General features: G+C 36.0%; 1 protein-coding gene across 8 annotated transcripts; it reads right to left on the bottom strand.

The window, feature by feature from the left end:
* Positions 1-785: 785 nt before the first annotated feature.
* On the bottom strand, positions 786-17839 carry LOC18431975 (uncharacterized). Of its 8 annotated transcripts, none has more exons than XM_088868290.1 (8): positions 17530-17839; positions 16705-16818; positions 15195-15442; positions 14344-14690; positions 11340-11624; positions 8106-8155; positions 7902-7954; positions 786-1287 (listed from the first exon to the last, which is right to left on the bottom strand). In XM_088868290.1, the coding sequence occupies exons 5-8, from the start codon at positions 11600-11602 to the stop codon at positions 1276-1278; spliced, it is 378 nt and encodes a 125-aa protein (XP_088724416.1). In that variant the 5' UTR covers positions 11603-11624; positions 14344-14690; positions 15195-15442; positions 16705-16818; positions 17530-17839; the 3' UTR covers positions 786-1275. The 8 variants fall into 8 exon arrangements, with proteins under 8 accessions (XP_088724416.1, XP_088724417.1, XP_088724414.1 ...); XM_088868287.1 differs by lacking the exon at positions 786-1287 and adding an exon at positions 1640-2670; XM_088868291.1 differs by lacking the exon at positions 16705-16818.
* Positions 17840-22459: the final 4620 nt, after the last annotated feature.

Below are 22459 nucleotides of genomic sequence, written 5' to 3' on the forward strand. Positions count from 1 at the left end.
CAGTGGTAGATGATCGACTCTAAAGACATTTAAGTCCTTTTTGTCCTATATTTAAATGGACTATGGAAAAAGACCGTTGACTAAGTGGGTCATGTCGCAGGACCATAAAATGAAATGATCAACGATGAGAGATAGAGAGAGACCGTGTTTCCACTACATTTGACCTACAGTATGCTGCCTTTTTTAGATAAAGAAAATTGTTTCATGTGGGCTGGACCACATTTCTACATATGCGATCTAAAAGGCGTAAATCATCCATCTTAAAGATAGATGCAAGTAGGTGTTCCATCTAAAAACAATGGAAACTAACAATCCAAATGTTTTCTTACTAAAATTATTATTTTTATTTTTTAAAATTTATTTATTTATTTATTCATATTCATGATCTCCATGTTAGAGATTATAAGTTCTTAAAAATTAAGTCTTAAAATCCATCTCATAAGTTCTTAAAAATTAAGTCTTAAAATCCATCTAAAAAATAAGAGGTCCGTATTTCTGCATATGCAAGCATGGCCACGTAGAAACTGGGTCCTTTAGATAAATAATGGAAATCATTTTCTCTCGCATGGGTGGTAGTGGTAGCGTGGCCTGTAGACAATTTTCCAATATCAAGTCTTTTTCCAAGATCAAGTCTTAAAACCATTGAATTTTTTTGTGCAACAAAATGGTCAAATTCATGGACACCAACAACATTAAAATAAAAAACCGTCAGTTAATGATGTATGATTCGCATTAAACGATTCCAAGACTGGCTGTTTAGATGCTCTATATAGTGCGAAATATTATAGAGGAAAATTATATAAAGAGACCATTTGCTTTTAATACAAGGAGATCTTGGTCATTCATATTCAAATCGGGTGATTGTGAGTGTCATTGAATAAGCTTAAAGTTAAAAAAAAATTCTCGAACTTACACACCCCAATCCATCCCTTTTGACATCTAATAACAACTAGTAGCAATTGTGACCTCATTGTAACAAAGATAAATAATTTCATTCTAGACAATCTCTGTTATGTATTGTGTTCTCGTCTGGCATTGTAGACTGTATTTTTGCTCGACATTCTATAGTAGAATGCCAAGCAAGTAATTTTAAGGCGACTCTGTTTACCAAGGGTCAGTTGAAATGCATCCAAAACATCTTCCAACCGAACCGGCAACCTGATCAGTTCAGTGTCTGCCAGCTTCAGTCATATGAGGAAGGATGACACACGACATCGATTCCGGAACCACCAGCAGCAATAGATTGTTGGAGAATAATTTTGTGCTAGTCCATTCTCAAGCTATCTCCTACCATTCATCAGGAGAAAGATGTTGTCGATGTCTCATATACTATAGTATGGATGAACAATATACTTTCCCCTAATTAAATTTCTGCAAACCACTAATCTTTTTTCTTGATAATACTCCTAAACAGTGCTTCCATAGACAATACATCAGAATGGCATAGATACAGGGTGACAGCTTTAAGAAGCATCATAGGAACTGAACAGGAAACAAGTGCACGCATATAAAGTAACCAGAAGTGAACTTGTACCAAAAACAATAAAGCAGAAAGACTCACAGTGAATGCGCACAACTCAAGTGAGATAGAGCAAATTTAAATCGGGAACCCAACCATTTTTGCATAATGCAAATGAAATTGAGCAAATAACATACATGGATTTTCATAGACTCCTCTGAATTATGTAGAAAAATATTTCAGAATAAACATTAGATATTTTTGCCACGGGTATAAGATAGAGCAAATTAAAATCAGGAACCCAGCCGTTGTAGCATAATGCAAATGAAATTGAGGAATAAACATTCATGGATTTCTATAGACTCTTCTGAATTATGTAGAAAAAAATTTCATGATAAACATTAGATATTTTTGCCATGGGTATGAAAATGTGCTGCAAACGTGCTTGAAATCTCTACTTTCCTTTACGAGGAATGAGTTTGCACAGGGTATCATCATTGGTGCAATCAAACTTGTAGTCGCCTTCAGCTACATACTTCAGCACTTCCCAGCTGTCTTCATTTTCTCTCACTATTAATTTTCCTCTCTCTGGTACACTTTTTATGGTGTCAAAAGATAAAAATACTTGAGCCCAATAATTTACTCAATTGATATAGACTTCAACCTATACCATTTGGGATGCTAAAAAACTGGGAAGACGGCCAACATTCTACCCCAAATTAGAAGCATAATTTCCCGAATCATCTTTTCAAATCTGAAGAAGCCACCCCTTTTTCTATGTTGCCGCTCTGTTTCTTTTGGTCATGCACCGCATTACTTGAAGGATCTGGTCTCCCCGCCTCCTCCCTGTTTTTGTCTACTCAGCTTTGTGTCTTTTTAGTACTACTTTCACTACTATTGCTACCTGAATCAGTGGGAACAAGCTTGCTAGTTTCTCTCTCAATGGTTTGGTTTGCACTTGAGGATTTCATAGTTTCATCTACCTTGATACTAGGATCCGTGGGAGCAAGTTTGCTAGTTTCTCTCTCTATGTCTTGGTTGGTATGCGAGGCTTTTCTAGTTTCATCTACAATTTCCTTGACAGTCTCTTCCAAGGCCTCTAACCTAGTCTTCACTTGCAGCAGCTCTGAATCAGAATCCTTTTCGGTTGCCTGTGATTCCATTTCTTTTGCTTTTTTTTCTTCCTCTTGCTTCTTTTTTAGCTCAACTTCCTGAGACAATGAATTGTAGCCCCAACAGAAACAATCAACAAAACCCAGAAATTGTAGAGGGCTAACATGTTTTATCTTTTCATAACCATAAAGAGAGAAAAGGGGAAAAATCAAATTGAAAATTCGCATTTGAAGTCAGAAATTGGGAAGAAACATTGTTCAGCTCATTAAATGATCAGGTCATTAAGAAGAGTTAAATATTCAAACACTATTACCATCCATCGTTAGAAATTGACAAAAGGTCAAAACTACTAATCATTGTTAAAACTAGTGAAGATAAAATGGAACAAGGGGATGTGCCTGAAGAAGCAATACCATAAGAGAAAGAAAGCCCCCCAAAACACTTGAGAGTCAACTGGACCCTTCTACTTCTAGCCTCATGTCAGTCTAGAATCTAGGTAGGAGGATAATATAGCATAAAGTCTTGCATGCATTAACATTAACAATTACTGATGTCCGAGAGTAGGAACACAAAGAACAATTGCTAATGTGGCACTAAAACACATGCATTAAGGGGAGTGTTGAGGATATAGTAGGAAGGTCAATTTGTAATTTGCCTACTTTTATTTTCTTTATGCTGTATGTATGTCATTTTCTTCATGCTATATATATCAGTTGAACTTTTGGTTAATTGAAAACAAGCCAAAGGGTTTATTATAAGCCATATATTAACTTTTGTATGGGACCTAGAACCTTAATGAACATTATTCCATTTTTCTCGCCGAATTGTGGTTTTTGGTCCAAGCTTAGGGATTACAGTACCACTAAACAAAGGGAAACAAGCTGCTGACTGCAACTAAATGTACAAGGTTGAATTTAAGCAGGACAGCACCAGTGACAGATAATAAGTTTTGTCGCCAAAGGTTTGAATCAAGAAAGTGAGATAGATTTTCTAAAAGCCTTTGCACCAATTGTTAAGATTGCTACAATCCAATCTGAACTTTCAGCAGTGACAAGAAAAGGAAGGCCAACGTTTTCTATATGGAAACAATGGAGATTTTTGTGAAGAAGTCCACATGGACCTTCCAAAGTAACAAAAGACAATGCTAGTTTGCATGCTGAAGAAAGCATCCTGAGGGTTGAAACAACTCAATGGTGCAACAGGTTGTTGGTTTCCCTAAATCAAATTAGGACATCCTCAAAGGGACCCTTCGCAGTTATGTAGACATTCGTTAGAAGGAATGATAGCCTAAGATATGGCATTTTCCCATTTCCTGTTAAGTACGAGGTATGGTGTATATCTTTTTGGTGTTATCTTGATATATACATCCCTCTATTGTTCTATGTTTCGCATTCGCATGTAACGTTTGTCATTCAGGATTGAAGGAAATTTGAATGTTCTCTAGGAGCTGAAGTACGTTGAAAAGAGGCACTTTTATATAAACATAAAATACGCATTGTCCCACTAAGAAACGTGATCTGGTGTCATGCCCAACAAATCAAAAGCTTACAAAGAAAAAAATCCAACATTTGTCAGGTGTGACAAAAACCAGGCAAATAGTTAATAGTCTCACCCATCTCATATTAAACAGCACGTACATCTCATATGCAGTTGGAAAATAAGCTACTTAATGCATAAGCGAAAAAAGAACCAATAAAAATGTAGTTGTAAGGATCCTAAGATATATTCATGCTTGTCCAAAGAGGATATTTCTTTCTCAGAGTTTATCAAATATAATAGCCTATTCGGATGCTGACCATGCAGATTTACATATTAACACAAGATCCATAAGTGACGAGTATAATTTCATTGTAAAGAATCTGGTTGACTACACAAGTAAAACACCACTGATGATGCCAATTCCAAGCGTTTAGTCAAAGTTTGACATGTGATCCACTACAAGGAAAAGGGTGTGGATGAAGAACTCTTGAATGAAATTACGTTTGATGGTTAGCATGGGAAATATGAGGTTAGTGCATGGCAGTAGATTCGGAAGCCAAGCAAGAAACAGCAGAAAGGAATAGTAAATGGTCACATAGAGGTCCAGCAACTTTGCATCAAAGAAAGAGCGGGGGAAAGTACAATAAAACTACCTATCTTCTAGGCTAGGATTGAGTATCAGATATATTTTGTTTTTTGATAAGGTTAACTGTTATATACTATAAAGGAGTTCAAGGGGAGAGACAGAGAAGCTATCCACAGGCGGATAGCAGAGATACCAAGGGGAGAGAGAGAGAGAGAGAGAGAGAGAGAGAGAGGCTATCCACCGGCGAATAGCTTAGAATAGCTGAGATACAATAGGGGGAGAAGAGAGAGACAGAGAGAAGAAAGCGAAATACAAAGGCCTTCTTTTAGAGGGTTACATTGTGATAACGCAACCAGAAAAAAGAAGCCCATTCCAAAAGATCTCAAGTTTATTCACCGAGAGCCGCTGCTTTGGTCATGGCGTCTGCGACGTGGTTTCCCTCCCTCCACATGTGCTAGACGACAGTCAAACCCCTGCAAAGGTGGAATATTTCATCAAAGATATGGTTTAGGCAAGGGATTGAAGAGGGATTTTTGGCCCAAGAAATGATATTCTTGGAGTCAACCTCGATTATAAAGGGCGAGTTTATGAAGGGTTGGATAATTCTTATGCCCTCTAGCAGCGCTGTAGCTTCTGCCGCCATTGCGTCCAAATGGCCTACAAACTTGGAGGCCGATGCTACTATGGTACCTGCGTGGTCCCTCGGAACAGCTCCTATTCCTGAGGGACCAGGATTCCCTAACAGGCACCCATCGAAGTTAAGCTTTAGTTGGCCCGGGGCTGGAGGTTGCCAATACGAAGCTCTAGGAGGTTTTCTTGTGGAATGCTGCAGTATGGCATTCCAATTCTGGTAGCAAGCTGTAGTTGGAACTCCTTGAAAGTATTTGTGGTTTGTGGCCAAAAAAACAAGCCGGGACTTGATCTTGGAGAACACCACAGTCGAAGTTGCAAATTCCGCACGAAAAATCCTATTATTGCGTTCTATCCAAAGAGCCCATACAGTTACTGCGACCATTGTTTCCATAACATGATCCCAGCCTTGGGCCACAGGTAGGGTTTGATAGCCCTATGTCAAAAAGCGGCCTCTTTGGGTAAAACCCACAGGATGCTAAAGAGAGATAAGATCTTCCCCCAAACTTCAAATGCAAACAGGGAGAAAAGGAACAAGTGGGCGGTTTGTCTCCTCTTCGTTAAGACACATAGAACATCTGTTTGGAAGGGAGAATCCTCTTTGCTGTAAATGATCTACGGTAAGCGCTTTAGAGTAGAGCGCTACCCACATGAAGCTTTAATCTTGGGGGCGCAAAGGAGTTCCAAGCCTGGGCCACTATTGAAGTGGGATTTAAAGGAAAGGTAGGTGGTTCGGAAATGAACGAGTAGAAGGAAGAGACAGAAACAACTCCTGAGGCAGCGGGTGCCCATATAATTTTCTCCCTTCTCTGATGAAGAAAGTTTGAAGATAGGGTGTTTGCGAGGTCTAAGAATGAGGTAATCTCACGATCAGATAGATTTCTCCTAAAAAGAGGGTTCCAAGAGCTTGAAAGACCCTCGAAATTCATCTCTTCTGCTACAGAGGCCTTTTGGTGGCGCACCAAGAAGAAGAGTTCCAGGTATTGGTCTAGAGAGTCTGCTGACCTATCCATAGATCCAACCAAAAACGGATCTTATTTCCCTCTCTGGCTAGGAACCTAATCCCTTTGGAGAACCAGTGAAACGAAGAAGTGATTGTTTTCCAAACCCCGGAAGCCCTGGGGTAGGATCTCAGCTCCGGTAGCCATGGTGTAGCAGGGATACGGTATTTAAACCTCAATATGTCAACCCACAGCTGTCCCCTAAGGGTTAAAAGTCACCACCACCATTTGCCAAGGAGTGCGACATTCTGGTGTCTGATATTTCTTATCCCCAAACCACCTAGTCTTTTCAGTTGACATAGCTTATCCCAGGCCAATAAGTGGAATTTTTGAGTAGTGGCATCCCCAGCCCAAAAGAATCTACGAATGAGCTTCTCGATCCTTTGAGCAACCGCTATTGGCATACGGAATAAGGACATCAGATAGATTGGGATGTTTGCCAGAGTGGCTTTGATAAGAGTAAGCCTGCCTGCTGGTGAAAGGAACCTCCCTTTCCAACTGCTGGTAAGAGTATCAGATATTTTTCAAAGGGAATAGGAAGATAGTTTTATTACAATAATCACAAGTTATGAATGTTTGATCCATATTCCAACTTCGGGTGGAGTGTTGAAGACCGTACATATTCAGAATCATAATTCCGCGTTCATTTATGCATCTTGTAAGCTCGCTAATAGTAGGGCCCACATGTAGATAATATCTTCATCTCATGTAATATAGGGAAAGCTGCCATCGTTCTACATACAAAACCCTAAGAAGGGGAAAAATCAATGGAAAGTTATAAATAAAAACCATTCATGAGTTTTCACTTGTTTCTTCATTTACAGATTTGATTCAGCAATCTTCATATACAAAATTTACATCATCTTCAATAACCAAGGAAATGGCAGAAAGACCGTCATATCATTTAAACCATTAACAACCTAAACATCAGGTTATAATTACATAAACTAACTAAGCCCACCTAAGGAAATAACTTCCAAGTAAACCTTTACTGCTCTATAACCTAACAGCTTACTTAAGTGGGCCGCAAAACGGGCAGCGAGTCAACATGCCCAAAGCCCCAAGAACACCTAAAATTACCTTCAAACCCCCATCAACTAAGAAGAACTAGCAAAGGAAAATTCATATGCATGTATCCAATGTGAACACAAAAAAAAAGACCATCCTTCATGAGAAAAGAGGCCACTTGTTGAGTAATCGGAATCCATTTGCATAACAAATGAAGCATTTGAATGTCCTGCAATTTCACATGGAGGATTTGGTTCCTTGTCTTAAAGGCACTGCAGAATAGTTTTCTATGAGCTCAAAGGTAAAACTCTTACGGTGGGTTCATTTTAAACAGTATTATGGAGAATCCCCAAACAAACAGTCATGAAATTTGAAAGCTAAAGAGAAAAACAGGTCTACAAATAATGGAAAGGAGATCACAAGTTGGGACTTACATGTATCATACAGAAGAAGGAATTTCAGAAGGTAAGAACATAATTCCAATTCAATTTACTTGCTCATTAGTCATTACACATACTCTCACAGTCAGCCAATTTTGACCATAGTTTTTAGGTAAAACAAGAGATTACAAAATCAATCACGAAAGAAGTGCTGCAAATGTAAGCAAATATAAAATGTATATTACCGCCTCCATCCTTCTAATCTCATAGCGTGCATACTGTGCCACCAAATAAACAGCTGTTGCAAGAGACATGATATTTCAGATGCAACATAAAAAATACAAGTAGATATTGTTGATTTATCATATTCCACAAAATTAAAATGAATGTGAGGGTCCAATAACAAGATGTGACCTATGAAGTAATAAATCAAGAGTTTGGTATAGTACCAAGTGAAGGCATGCATGCAAAGAACAGTTGTACCAGATGAAAGTCAAGCCTGCAATAAAAAGCACTTTTTTAAAAAACAATATCAAGGATAAATAACATTGATGTTAAACCAGGAGTTGCAAAAGCAATTTCTCTCAGCCTTTTGACCAACATGCACCAACTATCAAGCAATGTTATCAGATTCGCTTCGAAGGAAAGCACTTTGGTTATATATATATATATATATATATATATATATATATATATATATAGTAAAAGATATGCATGAGGGATCGCTAACTAGTGTGTAGACAACTAGGAGAGAGATAAGTGAGTTCTCAATGACAATGGGACTACATCGGGGGTCAGCGCTGATCCCATATGTATTTGTTTTGGTTATGGACGAGTCAATCAGGCACCTACAAGATGAGATACCGTGGTACATGTTGTTCGTGGATGACATAGTTTTGATCAATGAGACTAGTTTTGATCAATGAGACTAAAGGCGGCATCAACACAAAGTTAGAACATTGGAGGGATGCTCTAGAATCTAAAGGCTTTAAAATTTACCGAACTAAGACAATATATGAAATACAAGTTTAGTAATAATAGGAGTAGAAGCGTGAAAGTGGCTAAGTTGATGATCAAGAAATTCCTAAATGAGATTGTTTCCAATATCCAGGAGGAAGATGTTGCACATAAAAATAGAGTTGGTGAGTGAAATGGAGATGAACATCATAAGTTTTATGTGATCGCCGCATATCATTGAGATCGAAGGGGAAGTTCTATAGGATGGTTGTAAGACCAGCCATGCTTTATTACACGGAATGTTGGGCAGTCAAGAAACAATAGATCTATAAGATGAGTGTAGATGAGGATGTTGAGATGGATGAGTGACACGACAACAAAAGATAGATTTCAGAATAAATACATACAAAGGTACTTCGGTGTGGCTTTAATAGGCGACAAGTTCAAGAAAAGTAGACTTAGTTGGGCTGGCCATGTGCAGCATAGACCTAATACAACACCGGTTAGGAGGTGCGATTTGGTTCGAGTGGAAGGCTCTAAAAGGGAAGGGGGAAGGCTCCAAAGGACATGGATAGAAGTAGTGAAGAAAGATATGGTGACTTTTGGTCTTACCGAGGGTATACCCTTGATAGAAAAGAATGAAGGAACAAGATTCATATAGCCGACTCCAAATAATTAAGATAAGACTTGGATGATGTTGATGATGATGATATATAACCCCGTAATTTTGTAAGAATTTTTTAAATGAAGGCATGCCTTACAAAATTATGATTATGCTTTCTGAATTTGTATATTTTATGGCTGCTTTTATGTGTATAAGGGGTGCTACTTTTTTTGGGGGGGGTCAGGAGGGGATGGATTTGCTGCGCTTCAATTTAGGGCCTGAAGCCGAAGACTTAGTAAAGTCAAAATTGGATTTTAAAAGGAGACAGTTTTCATAAAAGAAGCAAGTACGGAACTTCAACCCCATGAACCATGACGGCTTTGATGTACAATCAAACCCAACTTCCTTATTCCTTTCATTTGGTAGGTTAATCATGGAATTCAAACGAGATATCCAAGAGTCAAACTAAGTTCCAATCCCTAAGCTTTGACGTAGAGCACCAAAAGCATCAAATATTTCAGAAAGAAATTATCACATCATATAGCTTATCAAAAAAAAAAAAAAACATTGCATCACATAATACCAATAATCAACAAAAATTTCATCCCCACAAGGTGGCATCCTCAAATGTCTAAAACTTACAGAATAATGAACAAATCCATTGTTTGTTCTTTGCTAAGATATCCTTAATATTACACATATTATCAAGTTCAGGACATTTCATGTTCGAAATATGATAAATGCAAACAAAATACGTTGAGAAAGGATAAGCGGATAACCCATCCATCCATGCATGTCATCTGAATGACAACTATTAAAAATGGATAGTGGATGCTCCACCAGTGCATGGTGCACCATACACAAGATGGATACTTTTGCCAAAGGATACTTGTAAATGGATGAAAACTCCTCTAAGTGTGGAGAAAGAGTGCCACAGTTCGTCACAAGTGAAGATCACATACATGAATATAAAAGAAAACTACATTAAACAAGCATTTGCAGCATTAATTTCCATATCGAGGTGCCAATTTATTTATTGATAAAAGATGAAAAAGAAATTTTCTCATGAGATCTATTGTCCCTAACCAGATTAAGTTAATTCAATCATATACCAAAATAAACTAATCAACTCGTGATTAAGCCAAATCTTGACCAGTGACAAAAGATAACCAGAGGATCTGAATATGTATTTCTGATATTCAAAATAGAAAACCCATGGTCGAATAAGTTATGATCAAAACCAAGGCCCTTGCCTTGCACTTGAAGAGTTATTCAAAATGTCTATCCACTTCATATAGCTTCTCCATCTTTATTAATTGACAACACAAAATTAGAATTTCATTCGTACGGGCATACTTCAACTACGAAGAGGTGATCAATATCCAACATAGCAATATCCTAACGAGTGTGATGTTTTTGAAGTAAAACCAATCAATTTTGCAATGGATTTCAAATAAAACAAAGGGTAATAGGATTTCAGATTCACTTATCAGTTTGTTAATAAGAACACAAACCCCCATGCTTTAAATGGTGATACCTCTTCTATCCTTCCCTCTCACCAGTTTTCATCCACACCAAAGTGGGGAGTTTCCAATAACAATAGCCATACGCATTCTTATAAAAAACATTTATCTCATGCTGAAAAAGAAAGTTTGTTCGAAATTATGTAAATATAATACCGGTGTAATGCTAATGATGTAAGCATAATTTTCAGGAATAATGACCATGATAAGCTACAAAATGTATTTACTTCTTTTTTTTTGAAGTAGCAACTTAGCTATTGATTGCCCCTCCATTAACAGCAAACATTTTTGCTTACCTTGGAAATGTTAGCCAGTTAATGGAGGTACAAAAAGCATTATGATCGAAGGACAGGTAATCCATGTCTAAGCAGCCCTGTAAACATTTTCTATGGAATCAAGAAAAGTAAAACTTTTAAAGTAAAACCCACCTGGAGTTCCCCGTAGACCCTAAAAAATCCAGGAAAACAATAACAGTATTGAAAAAAAAAAAAAAAAGTTTCGAGCAGAAGCATATCATCGTAATATCCATGTGTGTGTGTGTGTGTGTGTGTGTGTGTGTGTGTGAGAGAGAGAGAGAGAGAGAGAGAGAGAGGACATACCCAAATTTTTTCTTCCTGGCGGGTTCTTGGAAGAGGATTTCGGTGGCAGTCTTGAAATCCATGTTATAAATCCTGTCCTCCTCAGGAGTGAGATCCCTAACTTGTGAAGCAGCAGAAGAAGAAGAAGCAGAAGAGGAGGATGATGAAGAAAGGGTCCTATGAGCTAAAAACCCATAATTGCCAGAGTCCAAGTGTTGTTGTAGAGGAAGACGTAAAAATTGCCTAATCATCTGCTTACAGCTCTGAGAGTAAATTTGTCTCATTTAGCCTGAAACTCAATAATCTCTGCATTTGATAATGGTGAAGAGAAAGGGGTTAACAAACACAGATCACGAACTAAACTTGCAGGAAGCAACTCTGACAGAAAATATGAATAACACAAAATGAATACTCAAATAATGATCTGAGAAGAGAAGAATCAAATAAAACAGTGCCTAGTTCAAAGCATTTATCAAAGAAAGACAGACTTGAGCATTAATAAGGTAACAAGTTAAAGAAATGCCTTACAGGTCACAACGATGGCTTGGAGGCAGCTATTGTTGCTCAGAAAGACATAATATTTTAGATGACTTATGATAATATTTTAGGTGATATATGTTTATTATATAGCATAAAACGTTTATATATGGTGTCAACCTTATACTATTGAAGTAAGATGCACCACAAAACTACTCTTGAAGAGAGTATTCTGGTGTAGGAAAAACCTCCAATTGAAAAATACAAATATAAAGAAAAAAAGAATTTCAAGTCCTAAAAATAATGCATCTTGTAACAAGTTATCTACATCATTTATTTTCAAGATTTTCAAGTGTTTATAGATCTACTCAATCTGTATTATTCAGGGTGTAAAACATCGGCGAGTCGGCACAGAATTGCCCGGGTCAACCCGGGAATCGGTCATCCCGGGCCGATTCTAGCTTAAAACAAAAAATTGGCAGTGTTTAGAGGCGAACCGACGATTCGTACCAATAGCTAGGTGAGTTGCTACAGTGACATGGGTGAATCGACCCGATAACATGCACTGCTATATAGTAAAACCCCGTGATTTCATAGGCTTTCACAGAAAAAGCTATTTTTCCACCGAAAAAGCTATAAAAATCCAACTTGTTTTTATCAATAACTGAGGGGAATAATTTTTTAAGTTCATAAAACATCGGTTGGGCTTGGATCACACCCAAGAAAACAAATTTTCGTGAAATATTTGATTGAAATTTGGGGATTTTTTAGCAAATTAGGGTTTTCTGCCAAAACTCTATTTCTGTCGTAGTTCTTCATCAATTGATCCCTTGTTTTTGCTGAATGATTGTGGTAGTATATGCTTTCATCAAAGCATGTACCATGATTTGTTGTTTTATATTTAAATTTTATGAATTTTTTTTTTAGCCCGTGTTCTTCCCCTTTTTCATCAAAAAATTCGTTGTTTTTTGATGAATAATGGAGGAGAATCACTTTTTAGGTCCATAAAACATCGGTTAAGGTTGGATTGAACCCCAAAATATGCCAAATTGTAAAATTCTTGACTGAAATTTGGGTTTTTTTTAGCCGATTAGGGTTTTACGCCACGATTTATGTGGCTATTCTTCATCAATTTGATCCGTTTTTTTGCTGAATCATCGTGGCAGTACAGGCTTTCATCAAAATCAGGTACCATGTTTGTTGTATTATATTTTAATTTTACGATTTTTTTGAACCTATTTTCTTCCCCTTTTTCATCAAACAATATCAAAATTCGTCTTTTTTTGATGAATAATGGAAGGGAATCACTCTTTTAGATCCATCAAAAAATCATCAAAATCCAACACCAATCGATGTTTTATGGACCTAAAAAGTGATTCTCGTACATTATTCATAAAAAAAAATACGAATTTTGATGATTTTTTGCTGAGAAAGGGGTAGAACACGGGCTAAAAAAAATCGTAAAATTAAAATATAAAACAATAAATCATGGCATCTGATTTTGATGAAAGCCTGTGCTGCCACCATCATTCAGCAAAAAAACGGATCAAATTGATGAAGAACAGCCACAGAAATCGAGTTTTGGTGTAAAATCCTAATCGGCTCAAAAAAACCCCAAATTTCAGTCAAGAAATTCACAATCTGGCATTTTTTGGGGTTCAATCCAATCCCAATCGATGTTTTATGGACCTAAAAAGTGATTCTCCTTCATTATTCAACAAAAAAGACGAATTTTGACGATTTTTTACGATTTTTTGGCTGAAAAGGGGAAGAACACAGGCTAAACAAAAATCTTAAAATTAAAATAAAAGATAACAAATCATGGTAACTAATTTTGATGAAAGCATGTACTACCACGATCATTCAACCAAAAAAAAGATCAAATTGACGAAGAACAACCACAGAAATCGAGTTTTGGCGGAAAACCCTAATGCGCCAAAAAATCCCCAAATTTCAGTCAAATATTTCACGGAAATTTGTTTTCTTGTGTTCAATCCAAGCCTAATCAATGTTTTATGGACTTAAAAAATTATTCCCCTCCACTATTGATAAAAAAAAAAAAGCTGGATTTTTACAGTTTTTTCGGTGGAAAAATGGCTTTTTCTGTGAAATCATGGGGTTTTGCTGTAGCAAGGCATGTTATTGGGTCGACTCACCCGTGTCACTGTTGCAACTCGTCGAGTTACTGCTACAAATTGCCAATTCGCCTTTAAGCGTGCCCGATTTTCTATTTTAAGCGAGAATCAGCACTGGATGACCGATTCCCGAGGCGATTCTATGCCGACTCGCTGATTTTTTAAACCATGATTCCCAAATTAGAGATCATCCCAAAACCCTAAAACACAATTTCCAATGAAATTATCTATCCAATCCACAGAATCCTAAAGTCATACACCGGAAAATCACTAATCCCAACCGCAAACCTGCAATCCCCAATGCTTGGATCTAGAAAAGTAATCATTCCCAACCCATCGAACTCACAGCTACAAGCATCATGTTTCATCACTCGATAATAACCATTGAAAATTTAAGAATTATTCCCAGATACCTCAATTAAGCAACAAGAATTCCGATGTAACAAAGTGGTGTATAATCAGCAACACTACAAGCTAGCTCCATGTGGTCTAAAGCCAAGGCCAAATCCCTATGGGGTCAGCCACACACCATCAAGAAGGCCAGTACAGAACATCATCTGCATTTCTCAGGGTTTTACAACCCAAACCGAGGTTGTAGGAAAACCTAGCCTCTCCATTGAAAGAAAAAACACCCCAATGCTTCTCAAACTTGACAGGCATTTTACTCTTTTGTTCTTCATCATAAAGACTGAAAAGACAGATATCCATAAGTGGGACTCCAGGCTTAATGGGGTTGTACCTCTCCTATAACAATTGGCATCTGCCCAAAATGAATCTTGGTTAGAGCTGCAACAAATGTTGCGATTTCCATCAAAGACATTGTAATATATGTTTGAGACATCTACCACAGGGTGAGAGGACCATCCAAAGAAAGCATGGTCTCATGAAAAATCAGAGGTTTGGTAGATGCTAAGAAATGGAAAAACGTTAACTACAAAAGGGGAGCCTGCTTTATTAAGAAGAGAGACAAACATGCAGAGACGCACACTCACACACTCCAAAGAAAAAGAGCAACAAAGCCAATGTGCAAAGCAATAATCTAGCCCTTGCATCTATTGAAGCAAAAACAATGTTATTATTGCCTACACCTTTTTCCTTTTAATATCAGAGAATGCACTCACATTACGGTCATGCATTTCTCACATAAGAATGTGTAAATGATAAGGATGATTTACAATAGGAAGATTCTACTTTTAATAGTAGTTCCTCTAATATTTCTCTGCTTTCAATGAAAAAAAGCATGAATATAAACTTAGTGACATACCTAACATAAATAGATGACAAACAGAGTTGGGCTGACATAGAGGTGAAAAATCAGGAGCTTGTATCCTTTTTAGAAGAGCAGAGGCCCAGGTTGATGGAGGAGCTTGTATCCTTTTTAGAAGAGCAGAGGCCCAGGTTGATGGAGGAGCTTCTATCCTTTTTAGAAGAGCAGAGGCCCAGGTTGATGGAGGAGCTTGTATCCTTTTTAGAAGAGCAGAGGCCCAGGTTGATGGAGAAATTTACTAAAAACTATACATCATGATTCAAAGCAAAGAGAAAGTAAGAAAAAACACCCGTAAGCATATAAGTCAGCAAAAGCTCCCACATCATTCATCTCATTTAAGGCAATGGAAATTTGTGGTCACAGATAAAGAAAAAGCAAAAATGGTCTAAAAAAACTGCATTTCCAGGGGCATGAACTTTTGTTAAACCATTAACAATTTGCAACCACAAACATAATCACATAAATGTACAGAAAATAATCCATGACGGCACAAGTTTACAGTTTCAGTTCCCATGTGCATGTAAGGAAGATACTCATTTTTTTCATGAGTAACGTGTTACTTCAGAACCCTCTTCCCTCAAGCAATTTTATATAAGCCCCAGAGTAAAGCCCTTGTTTCAGAAAAGTAGGTGATCCTCTAGCTATGCATACCTAAACCATTTTAAACAAATATGATATTTTTTTCTTTTTTCCTTGCTAAAGCACAACATAAATAAATAAATAAAAAGTCTAAAATCACCACTCAAAATCAAATACAATTAGCTTGCAAGAAGAAGACATGTTCTGAGGATTCAGCATACATGCAGCATTAAGAAGTAGTTCAGCAATTCAGAAGCTAAGAAAATCTTGAAATAAGGATTGACGACGATCTACAGAGGGAAAAAAGAAGTTTGTAGCCAACATAGCACCGTCCTAGTGATCAATTTCAGACTAAATCATAGAAGCTATCATTTTCATAATCATTAGCCTCAGTGATTTCCAGTGATAGAAAACTTGCAAACTAGGCCGAGTTACTGGTACTCAGCCCCTTGCCGAAAGTCGGGGCAATTAAAAAAAATAAAATAAAAATTATATTAAATTGTTAAAACAACGTCTAAATATTTTGTATGTAATTTGGATGGCTTTTTATGATGATGTGTGAGTATTTCTTGTCATATGCCCTATACTCTTCTCTTTTTCTGGATTGTTTCTGAAATGTCTCGAGCTATAAATCAATTTTTTCTATATCCACATTTTATATTTTTCTTCCATCTTGGTTGGACTTTTTATGGGGTTCTAGGTTTAGTTTTACTGTTTCTAGTTTTTTTAGTTTTAACAAGTTTTTTGAATTCGCTTTTACCTTTTTTGGCCCGTGCTCTACTTGGACTCACCTGAGTTACTCGGTTGAGGTAGGCCCAGAGTCCTGAGTCAGAGGGGAGCAAGATGGACTTTTTATGCGGTTCTAGGTTTAGTTTTATTGTTTCTATTTTATTTTTTTTTCTAACGAGTTTTTTGAATTTGCTTTTACCTTTTTCGGCCCGTGCTCTACTCGGACTCACCCAAGTTACTCAGCTGAGGTAGGCCCAGAGTCCTGAGTCAGAGCGGAGCTTGTGAACCTTGGTGATTTCACATGAAATTAGTCCTGCAAGTGATAGAATGCAGAGCCGCCAGTTATTAATTCAGCAACCTAGTGAAAAAAATATACCTTTTGCGCCAAGATAAAGAGGTGCTCCATTTCAATCCTTTTCATTCTCCCTTTCAATATATATATATTTTTTTTTTGAAACAGGTTAACTTTATTTCTACCTCTCAATTTCAAAGAACAAAGAGAAGTAAAATTATTTTTAACTACTCAGAAAATCACATTTTACATTTCAAATATTCATCATCCTTGCACTTGAAGACCACGGAAGCAGTGATAACAGGAGATTCTTAATTATTATTATTTTTTGAGGAGAATGTTAACTTTTGGATAATAAAAATATTTACACGAAGATACATCTACCAACGGCAGCCCACATATTGGGTGCTCAGACTACACTCAAAATTGAAGTACAGAACGAGCAAGTTTGCTCAAAGGGGAGAGAGGGACAAATTCCTAAGTTAAAAGACAAATAAAATATTTACATGGAGATTCTTATTCTTATCAAAAGAAAAGATAATTCTCTTTATTAAGCATTCCTCTCACATTTTTTTTCGAGTTATTACAGAGATGCATAGAGATACAGAAATTTTCCATAAAAAAAAAAAAAGCCACTAATTGCTCAAAAGCTATTAAAAAAAACCACATAATAGAAAATACACTAGAAAATCCCTACAAAAATCACTGCAAGAAAGAAAATCAAAAGTGTACCTGATGCTTGAGGATTTAGTTTGATTGGATGCTATCTGGTTTAATAAAACTCAAATTGCTTCAATATCGAGCTCAACATTCTTCAATCTTGAAGATTAGGGCTTTGAGAGACGGTTCCTTCGAGGGATTAGAGTACCCGGGTTTTGTTTGGAGAAATTCGGGAGATTTTTATTTTATGTTTAATTTTTGGGAGTTTTGAAGTGGGAGATTAGGGGTTTTCAAAGAGAGATTTGGGTACATTGAGAGAGAGAGAGAGAGGAAGGATGTGAAGTCTTTTCCTAATTTTTTTCGGCTTTCTCCCGTGGAAACTGATTTCTCAGTGGTCTAGTTGTTATTTACCACTACCCAAACGTTAGAAATATGTATTTTTGGGAAAATTATAGATGCCCCTTAATTACACTTTCTACTCGTTCCAACTTTGAGGGCTTTTGAAATTGGGAAAAGTTCATACAAGTCTGAGGCTTTAAACTATCAAATTATTGCGTACCTCAAAAATTTTACTAAAAGAGGTTGTTTTGATGCCCAAATAGATCATCTCAACCTCAAGATGCATGGACATGACAAAAAAATGGCTTTTAAGTTTTCGAAAATGATGCACCTTGTAATGTAATTTTTTACTGTTAATTTTCAAGTTTTCATAGACCTGCTTGATTTATACTTTTTTTTAAACTTTAAATTTTATAATTAGAGATGAAAATATTTTTTAAAGCTATCATAATGATTTCCGGTATTGAAATCACATTTCTTGGCATTATTTGACGGGAAAGGTTTCTATGCTTCCCCTACAGCATAGAAGTTCTATCCCACCCCTACCATCTAGCCGTCCAATTTTGATCAAGAGAGTCACTCATCGTTTGATCTTAGATCTGATGTCTCAAAGTATTTTATTTTTAGTTTTTTTTATACAAATTGTATGAATCTAAAATTTGGTATATACGATCAAATCATTGGGGCGCAACTATAAACAATATTAAAAATAATTTTTCGATAAAATATAATGACCAAAATACCTCTTGCAACTTTCAGGAGTATTTTTGTTATTTTATTTTATTGAAAATATTTTTTTAATATTTTTCACTAGTGCGAATTTAATAGAGGAATGGATGTCCAAAATTTGGTGTCAAAATAGTTTATACAAAAAAGCTAAAAATAAAATGGTGTAGAGACATGACATTGTGATTGGGGCAATCTTAGCCCTCCATTCACAATAGACTGTTGGATAAAAAGGAGGATAGAACTCCTATGCTGTAGGGGAAGCATAGAAAGATTGCCCATATTTGACGGTGTGCTTTACTTTGATTGTTTAGAGCATTGGCATTATACAAATTGCACTTTTTCAAATTATACCATTAACTTTAATTCTATTATTTTTATATCCATTTTTAAGTAAGAAAGTAATATTTTTAAGACAAAACTACCTTCATATATTTAAGATAGTTTATCCTCAACATTAGACCTTTGAAGTGCTCAACATTTTTAGACATTTAGATACTTTTATCCTATAATACAATAACTTTTTGTTTAGGGGTATTTTAAGTAAATAGTCAAGATAAACTAAAATTATTTAATAAAAACAAAAACATTTATTAACAATGACATCACAGTGTGTGACATCACCCACAAGATGTATTAATTGTTTTTAAATACAAATAGAATGGCAATATTTTTATATAAATATCCATTGTACACCTTTAAATGACCAAAAATACCCCTATTTGAAAATTTTGGTATTATAATTCAAAAGTATTTTACTGTCCAAAAATGTTGAGTACTTTAAAGTTCTACACCACCAAGTGATGTGGCCTAACAAAACCCATTTTTAAATAGATAAACTATTTCAAATAATATCTAGAAAGAGAAACTATCTCAATTTTTTAAGTTTTAGATATAGATGTATTTGTTGAGAGAGAAACTATCTCAATATTTTTGAGAGAGAAACTATATCAAATTTCAAGTTTTAGAAAGAAAAATTATCTTGAAATTTTAGAAATATAAACTATCTCAAAATTTTTAGAAAATCCATACATGTGCATGGATGCAGAGCAAAAACTTGGGTATAGCAATCCCAACACTCAAAATTTACACCTCTCGTGTCAACAAGGTGTCGAGCCTAGGCCTTTTGAGGAAAACTTTGAAGGGCTAATCTTCGGTAGCATGGACAAATGTGTCCATATTTTTTTTGCATGTATCGACTCACTAAACACACATGATCTTTAATAACCTAGACACTTATTCTTATCCTTCCTGAAATCTCACTATAAAATTACTTAATGTGGAAATCTACCAAAAGTGGGGAATGCGCTTTGGAAGATTGTGAGAGGAGCAGTTACGTGGGAGATGTTGAAAGAGAGGAATAGACGAACTTTTAATGGGCATGTTTTATTGATATGGTCCTTTATATTGTCAAGCATACTTTGTAGTGTGGGGGGTCTCTCACGAAAGAGGGTGGGGAGTTTCGGAAGTGGATTTTATTTTAACTTTGGCTAATTTATTCCATATGGGTATTGTTAAATGTAGACTAATGAGTATTTGGGTGCCACCTTTGATGGGAGGGTTTAAACTAAACTTTGATGGGAGCTCTATGGGTAATCTAGAGGAGACTGGTATAGGAAGGGTGATGAGAGATTTGAATGTACACGGTATTTGCCTACGCTGACCCTATTGGTATTGCCACTTGAAATTTGTGTATGATTATTGGCTCTCTTTTAGGGTTTGAAGCCTTTCAAATAAATGAACTTTTGTGTTCGCGTGATGGTGGAAGGACACTCTTTGAATGTTCTTTGTTTTTTGGTAATTCAGTGGGGAATTGAGACTTTTTGAATGTCAAGTGGTGTAACAAGGAGCAAAGGGTGTCGTGGGAGTTAAAATTAGTTCAGAGCCAAATCATAGACTTGGCAGAGTCATTGAGTATCTCTTTCTGTCATGTGTATAGAGAGGTAAATTATTGAGCGAATGATATTGCCAAGAGTTGAGTGTCTTTGCAGTCTTTTTTAGTCTCAAATTTTGTAAGTCCTTGATGTAATCATCAATTATTAATAAATTCAGTAACATTTGTAAAAGAAAAAAAAGTACTTAATGTCAAACCACACATACCTCCGCGCACCCTCTCCCCCACCCAACAAAAAAAAAAAAAAGGACTTTTCCCCGCTTTCAATAGTGTCCGAACACGTTGTATATGACATACCAATTTTATTAAGGAAGATAGGGCTGCAGCTCTATCAAAATAAGTGAAGCTTCACCTCATAACTCAACGAAAATTATAATTAAAGCATTGGAAAACCTTTACATCGATCAACTCTACTTGAACATTATGGCTGTGAAGAAAAATTAGGATTTCAAGCTCTAAAAAGAGCGTATATTGTGACAAAGTATCTAAACTATCAAATTTTCCCTAAACATAAGTGTTTATATATCAACAAGATCTGTATATTATTTTTTTCAAATTTTATTGCCAGCATTGAATTAATTTTAGAGCCATCATGGAGATTTATGTTACCAAAAGTGTTTTCAGATGAGGATTTGAGGTGAGGCTTTATTTTGTTTTTATAAAACCTAGGCTTTATAGAAACTTCATCCTTTTATTGATATTTGTGTTTCAGATATGTGTGTTTGTGTAACATAATGTGGATCTAATTTTTCCAACTCCTCTTGCGCGTTGTTTCTTTGCCAACAACCTTTTAAGACCATCTTTTTTCCTTAGGAAATAATAAATTTATAGATGTCCCTTTCTCTTAAAACACCTGCCCTCTGAGTTCTTTGCATTAGCATCATCATTGAAACCTTATCCCAACTATTTAGAGTTATCTTATTGGGTCTTTGCATAACATCCTAATTGTCATATTTTAATTGACATCTTATCACACTCACTATAAGGTGTAGTTTGTATAAGGTTGCAACCTTATTTACAAAAATAAGGTTGTGATGCTCTATACCGTCCATTTTTATTGGGACGATGTAGATTTGATGTATCTTTTAAGATGTTAATACATGACACGTTATTTAAGATATTGTTTAATCTACACTTTCTATATAAAATGGACGGTGTAGATTACTGCAACATTATTTCTACGAATAAGGTTGGAACCTTATATAAACTTTTTCCTTCACTCACTATAATTATGTGGATTATTGTTCCCTTTTCCAATTGAAAATGGGATTTTTAAGTTCCATGTAGAAGAAGAGGGAAAGTAGACATAGGTGGGTTGGCTATATGCAATGTAAACTTAACACTGCACCAGTTAGGATTTATGATTTGGTTCAAGTGAAAAGTCTAAATGAATAACGCAAATAAGCAACTCATGGTGTCAAATAATTCCCATAAGTAAGTTTTTACCTGAAGGAGCATGTTGATGCAAATTGCAAAAAGGCATAACCAAATATTTATGCAATGTTTTAAAACCCATCAATCCGAATCAAGAACCGCCACACGCAAAAATGAACACCAACCCAAAGTAAATAAAAATAAATAATGGCTATTTTAAAATAATTTATTTTCTTTTTAAAGATTTTTTTGGATTGCCTATTTGGATTTATCTGAATTAGGGATTCGACAATCATACACGAATTTGTGGGATGGATGAGAGTTTTGGGTTGTGTTACCTTTCATTTGTCAAAACCCATTATGATGTTTATTTAAGGCTGAAATTATATTTTTTACATGGATATTTAGGTAATTTGAGGTGGCAAAAAATCATAGTTTATCAACAGCATGGGGGTCCATATAGAGTTTGACATTTGATCCCAGCAACCTAATATAATAGAGAGGATTGTCTTTTCAGATCCTTTGGATTTGATTGAATGGGCCACTTACATGATGGGTGCTAAACTCTTGGTATCATAGCCTTGTGCTTTCCAATAGAACCACCAACTTGTTGCCCTAAAGATTTAATATGGTAGGGTCTACAATTATTGGATTCCTTTCTTTCCAAAT

The sequence above is a fragment of the Amborella trichopoda genome, chromosome 5 (assembly GCF_054954075.1).
Source record: "Amborella trichopoda isolate Santa Cruz 75 chromosome 5, AtrichopodaSantaCruz75HAP2 v2.0, whole genome shotgun sequence".
Classification (NCBI taxonomy): domain Eukaryota; kingdom Viridiplantae; phylum Streptophyta; class Magnoliopsida; order Amborellales; family Amborellaceae; genus Amborella; species Amborella trichopoda.

Coding starts and splice junctions, on each gene's coding strand:
- LOC18431975 (XM_020665792.2), bottom strand. CDS start 11,602: ATGAGACAAATTTACTCTCAGAGCTGTAAGCAGATGATTAGGCAATTT. Junction 8,156..11,339: donor GCCAGGAAGAAAAAATTTGG/GTATGTCCTCTC, acceptor TTTTTATTGCAG/GCTTGACTTTCATCTGGTAC. Junction 7,955..8,105: donor TGCATGCATGCCTTCACTTG/GTACTATACCAA, acceptor CTCTTGCAACAG/CTGTTTATTTGGTGGCACAG.